General features: G+C 32.0%; 1 protein-coding gene across 1 annotated transcript in view; it reads right to left on the bottom strand.

Moving 5' to 3' along the window:
• Positions 1-277: 277 nt before the first annotated feature.
• The window catches only part of LOC105774536 (GDSL esterase/lipase At5g45920), a 29,820-nt gene continuing 23,574 nt past the window's right edge, over positions 278-6,523 (bottom strand). The window contains exon 5 of the mRNA XM_012597064.2: positions 278-490. Coding sequence (XP_012452518.1) covers positions 337-490 — 154 coding nt within the window. The 3' untranslated portion in view covers positions 278-336. The remainder of the gene's footprint in view (positions 491-6,523) is intronic.

Here is a 6,523-nt window from a genome sequence, read left to right as displayed (position 1 = left end):
GAGGGAAAAACTTATATTTAATATTTTATCGTTATTGTTTGAATAATAAAATATAAATGATATCTAAAAATCTTACAAATGAAAGAGAAACCAAAAGAGGCTGAATTGAGATTTTTTTCTTTTGTGTTTAGTTAAATAAGTAACATACTTTTTAGAAATAAGAGTAAAAGCATCATTGTTTGAGAATTAGGATTTTATAATACGGGGAAAAAACTCCTTCAGATGTAGCATACTTCCAATGACTTCAATCATATAAGAACACTTGAAGACCAAAAAGAGACCCTATCCCAACTAATAACAATAAAATATTAAGCAATGTAAAGTTTTTAGCTACTGTTAAAAAGACTTAAGATGGTCAGCATGATCAATATCAAATAAAATAGGGAGATGAACAGTTAGATTTTTGAGGCTTAAGCCTCCCTCATTTAGCTTCTTCATTACTTCCTCAAATACAACCTTTTTGCCTTCTTGTGTCAGGTGCAAACCATCCCTGCATTCCCACAAACATTATCATATTAGCATAATATGTTGTTTCATTAGTGTAGAATATATATACATAAAATTTATTGTGCGAAGGGGGTAAGAAAGAGTAAATTACTATACTAGAAAAATCATATTAAGTTTAATTCTCAAAAAAGATTGGAGGGGTTACAAACGGTTCCAGTTAAAACCTAACCTTTTAGACCGATTCTAATAGCATAGTATATCACTACAAAATATTGAAATATAAATAAAAAAATAAAGAACACCAAAATTTAACAAGATTCGATAAATCATGTCTATGTCCTCGGGCATTCCTAAATATATTTCACTACAAAAAATATAAGTAAAAATTACCTTACAAAGAAAATGATAAATTTTGGCATGATTTAAAGGTGGAGAAACAACCCATATTTATAGTAGTACAAACTCTTCACAACCTTGTATTTTTTAGGATTGTGTTTTTTCAACAAGTCTTCACCTTAGCAAATTTTCACATCTTCAATCTCCTTATAAAACAACATTTGGTAGCATCTTCAAATTTCAACCTTCAAGTTTTAACATTGATCATGTCCAAACATAGTTGGAACTTGACTACAGTCACAACCTTAGTCATCATATTGACAGGATTCCCAGTGGTTGAAATTTTTGGGATCTTTACACCACCTTCTTTTAGAATCTCTCCAACAAAATGATATCAGACATCAACGTTCTTCGTCCTTGAATGATAAACTTGACTGTTTGCAAAATGAATAGCACTCTGACTATCGCAATGTACTTTGACATACTTCTACTTAATTTCTAGTTTACCAAGGAACCCTTGGAGCCAAATTACCTCTTTTACAGCCTTTGTGATTGTCATATACTCCGTTTCTATAGTAGACAAAGTAATTGTTGATTATAAAGTAGACTTCCAACAAACCTGTTCCTTTGCAAGAGTAAACACATAACCAGTTCTTAGTTTTCCATTATCCAAATCACTAGTATAGTTTGAATCAAAATATCAAACCATACCCTGATTATCTTCCTACTCAAAACTCAATTTAATATCTATTATATCCTGAATATATTGCAAAATCCATTTCACAGCTTGCCAATGCTCCTTTCCTGCATCATGTATAAACTCACTCATGACCCCAACTACCATAGCATACATTAAACTACCAACAACATTTGCATATGGTATCTTTGACAGATATTCTCATTTTGTATCATTCTTTGGCGACATAGACGCATTAAGCTTGGAAAGAGGAGCAAGGGGAATGCTAACAGGTTTTGATTTTTCATTCATGCCAAAACACTTTAGCAATTTTCTCAAATATTGTTCTGAGTAAAACAAAGCCTCTTCAAACTTCTATCTCGAGTTATCTCCATGCCAAGGATCTTCTTTTCTTCTCTTAGATCCTTTTCTAAAAAGTCATTATTCAATTGTGTCTTTAGCTTCTCAATCTCTATTTTATTTTTGGAAGTCATCAATATATCAACATAAAGAAGAAGATATATGATAGAACTATCTTGAAGCTTGCGAAAATACACACAATGATCATATTTTCTTCTTATGTAAATCTATTATGTTATGAACTTGTCAAATCACTTGTACCACTGCCTAGGAGATTGCTTTAAACTTGTCAAATCACTTGTACTTGTCAATTTTTCAAGTTTACACACTAATTTTTTTTAGCAACCTTCAATCCTTTTAGCTGAGTCATAGAGATTTCCTCTTCCAAGGCTCGAAGTAAAAAAAAGAGTTTTCAAATCCAATTGTACCACTAAAGCCAATAAAATTCTAATGGAGGAATGCTTCACAACTAGAGAAAATACCTCATTGTAATCAATTTCCTCCATCTGAGCAAAGTCTTTTCCCACTGATCCTACTTTGTAGAAAACATCATCTTGACCAGGAAATCCTTCTATCTTCACAAACGTCACTTGCATCCAATTGTCTTCTTTCCTTTTTCCAGACTAGCTAGTTTTCAGGTCTAATTTTTACAAAGAGACATCATTTCTTTATTCATGGAAGCCCTCCACTTTTCTTCTTCTAAACTTTAATTGCTTTATTAAAAGTGGTAGGACTGTCATCAGTTACAATTGGGAATGCATAAGGCACCATATTAGCAAAGTGAGTAAGCTTTCTAATTATTCTCCTTGAATTATTAGTTGCAATTGATTCAAGTTTCTATGAAAGTTCTTGGGTCTAAACCTCCTTTTCACTAGAGTCTCCTTCTTCTTCTAGTTCTTCTCTACTAGAGTCTCCTATCAGAAGAGAATCATTAACTTCTTCATTTGCTAGAATCACCACTCTTTCAAACTTTCAATTATCTAACTACTCCCTTTGTGCCTTTGAAAACATGGTAGATTCATCAAAGATTACATCCTTGCTGAAGATAACTTTCTTTATTTCTTGACACCATAGGCAAAAACCCTTTATGCCAAAAAAATTTTTTTGTGCAGCAAAACCAAACATAATAGTGTGCACTGGAATGAAACACATGTAAGGAATTATAACTTGTAGTTGGCTTCCTGGTCCATTTCTCTAACGATGTTTTCCTCTCATGTGTAGTATATTGTAACACCCCAAATTTGGCAGATTTGAGAAAAATGCGAGTAGATATGAATGTTGCTTATTTTGGGGCACTATGGTAGTGTAGTCTACCAATTTATAAACTTTTGACGAACTAAAGTTTAGCATATAAAGTATCCACTGTGTCAAAATTTCAATTCGAGATTTTCTTTAAATGAAAAAAGAGTATGACAAACGAAGAGCATGCCTCATGAGAGTTACCGTCAGAGGCGTACTACACCTTGTTAATTTGAAAACTTTTCAAGGCAGGTCTTGTAATGTAATCTGGTTAGGAGTCAACTGAATGGATTGACTGGTCAAATAACATCTGTACAATATTGTCTTTTATATTTCTCTCGATTCTTGTAGGTCATTTAAAGGAAAATTATTGTATACAGTCGACACTTGTCAAGATCCACTAAGGGGAAACTAAGTATATATATGGAATGAATGGAGCATCGAGATGGTTTTTCTTTCTTTTGTTCTACATTCAAGTTTTTCTTTTTGAACCTCAAATATTCTCTTCTTATTTGTTAAATTGGAAACTAAGGTTTTTGGGTTAATCAGTGGATATTTCAATATCATGGTAAGTTTGATAGCTCTACATGTTACGATTTTGAAAGAGTAAAAGTGTTAGAAGTATATAAATGATAGGGTGTGAATAAGAGGTTCTGCATAGGGGTCATCTATAATTGAGATGTTAGTAAATTGTCTTAATTAGGATTTTAATAAAGTTTCATGATCTTTTAAGTAGTTGATGTTGGTGGTTCAAGTAGAACGATCAAATTTGGAACTCTGAGTTATAGTAAATGAGAGTTTTAGGTCAGTCTCTAACTTGACTTATGGATATTAATTTATACAAGATTATTCGTATGTTGATATCTACTCTGATAATTGATAAGTGTATCTGTGTATGAAGTACCGTAAGGTTACTGCATGATGAAAAATGAGGTATACGAGTTACTGCATGAATAAGATGATGTATGGTATGAATGCATGTGAAGTCTGACATGGGAGAATATGAATCAGTCAGGTGTGTAAACAAATATAGGTAAGTGTATTCTATGGTAAGTGATGCCTCCGGTAGGACAGGTACATTACTAGTTGGACTGGCAGATCATAATATGAAAATATATGTAAGATTATGTGGTAGGGACCCATTACAGCATATAAAAATAAGATTATTCATGGTGTTTCCTCCAGTAAGATGTAAATCGGACTAGCAAAGCACAACATGAAAATATGTATAAGACCATGTAGGAGAAACCTCATGGCACTCCCTGAGATAGTTCACCGGGACAGTAAACATGTAATGTTCTGTAAAGCCTTTTTGGCGCGTTTTGTGATGCATGTGTGGTGTATTTTGTAAAGACTTTGTGGTGTGTTCTGGATAACCACCTTTGTGGCGTAATCAGAGTAAGTTTTGAGACTTCTTCATTAGTTGATTTTGTGGTAGAAATTTAAGTAAGCTATGAAGATATATCTGTTTGGTTAACCTTGTGATGAAATTGAATATGACTTAAAGGCATCTCTCTGAAGTATTAGGAACTTTTATGTTGAATTCTAAAAGAATACACATGTTTTATGTGTGTAAATAGTAAGATGAGGGAATAAGGTTTTGCCTGGAGGTTATCTGGGTTTAATATTACAACAAAAGTTATAAGAATGAGTCCCTGTGTCTTATAAGCAGTGATTGTTGGGTTTTCATGTTGGATGTTTGGGATTTGGCGATCAAGATGTTGTTCGTGGGTGTCAGGTGAGTCCCTAAGTCAAATATTGCCTGTATATTATTCATGTTAGTTCTTCTATGAATAGTGATTGATCTATGTAATCGAATTGGAAAAGTATGGTATGGTGATAATGCTATTGCATGTGTGTTTGATAGGTTTTGCATATGTAGTATGTAGGAAATTTAAGAAATGAGTAAGTGTCTTAAATCTTTAAAGTTAAAGTATAGTTGTATGGGCATATTTAGAAGGATGTAATGAGATGTAAAATTGTTGGGGTGTTTGTATGAATAAAGTGTTGAGTAATGAACGATGCTAGTATATGATGTAACAGCCCGTTTTTAGTGAAATCAGAATAGTGGTTCTGAGACCACAAATTTGACGAGTAAGTTTTTATTATTATTTTAATGTCTATGGGATATTAGTAAGGTCGTATTAAAATTTCGTTAAGAAATTTTGTGGTTTGCATGATTAATTAACTAAAAAGGACTAAATCGTAAAAAATGCAAAAGTGGAGTTCTAATAGTTAAAAGGACTAAATGACTATGAAATGAAAGTAAATGGACTTAAATGGTAATTATACCATTCATAATGTTAGTGGACAAAGATGGGCATGAGTTTGATGTTTTGTTTAATTAATAAATAAGGTTAAAAAGGTAATTTAATAATTAAATTCAGGTAAAATATGGTAAAAATTTAGTGTCATCTTCTTCATTCTCTCATCACCACTGAAATAAATGAAAGAGGAAGCCAGCTTTACACCTTGAAGGTTCATTCAAGTTTGATTATTGCATGTAATTGATTTTGAACCTCGTTTTTAATTATTTTTATGTTTTTGAGGTCTTTCTAACGTAATCTAGCTAGCCCGGGGTTTAATTTGTAAAATTGTTAAAGATTGAGGGTTATGCCAAGAATTTTTTTTGAATGGTTCTTGATGTTAAATGGTAGATTATGACTCCCTGTTGATAAATAAACATGTTTTGTAAAGTGATTTTTGATGCAATCTGCATTTAGGGATTGATTTGTAAATATGGTAAAAATTCATGTTAAAATTATGAAATGATAATTTTTTTGGGTTGGTTTAATTCCCTAAAGATTTCGGTTAGCTTATAAGAGGGATTAAAATGCTTACATTTCAATTTATAAGCTCTAGGACTAAATTGTGAAAAAGTTTAAATGTTAGGGGTAAAATAGTAATTTTGCATAAATATGAAATGGGGACTAAATTGAATACTATAAGTATTAAATTGATTGAAATTGTCTATTTAAATAAAGATAAACCACGTATGGACCTAGATCTAGGCAAAACAAAAGCTTTGAATTAGCTCCTTTTAACTTCTACACCCTAGTTATCGAGGTAAGTTCGTATGAAGGGTTGTTACATTCATGTTATTCAAATATATGTTTATTATGTATTCATAATGTAATTGAATGATGTATATCCAAATCAATGCTATGGCAATTACCAAGTCTCGATTGAACCTTAGGAATTCGTAGGATACAAATGACATGTCATTAGTGATTTCATGGTTTGGTTGCTGCTCTTGAACCTTAGGAACCCTGCTAGTTTGTGTCATCGTGGCTATTTCATGTTGCATGTTTTAAATGGCTCATATGGTATGTTTTGAATTGGTATGATTATGGTCAAGTTATGGTATATTTTGGAAGGTATTGAACTATATATTGATGGTTGAAAATAGGTATAGTTGATATGTTTAGGTAAGTTTTGATGATTGCATTTGAGGTGCATTTGGAT

The sequence above is a fragment of the Gossypium raimondii genome, chromosome 6 (genome assembly GCF_025698545.1).
Source record: "Gossypium raimondii isolate GPD5lz chromosome 6, ASM2569854v1, whole genome shotgun sequence".
In the NCBI taxonomy this organism is placed as follows: Eukaryota; Viridiplantae; Streptophyta; class Magnoliopsida; order Malvales; family Malvaceae; genus Gossypium; species Gossypium raimondii.
The sequence above is the reverse complement of the archived record's forward strand: the minus strand, read 5'-3'. Positions and strand labels throughout refer to the sequence as shown.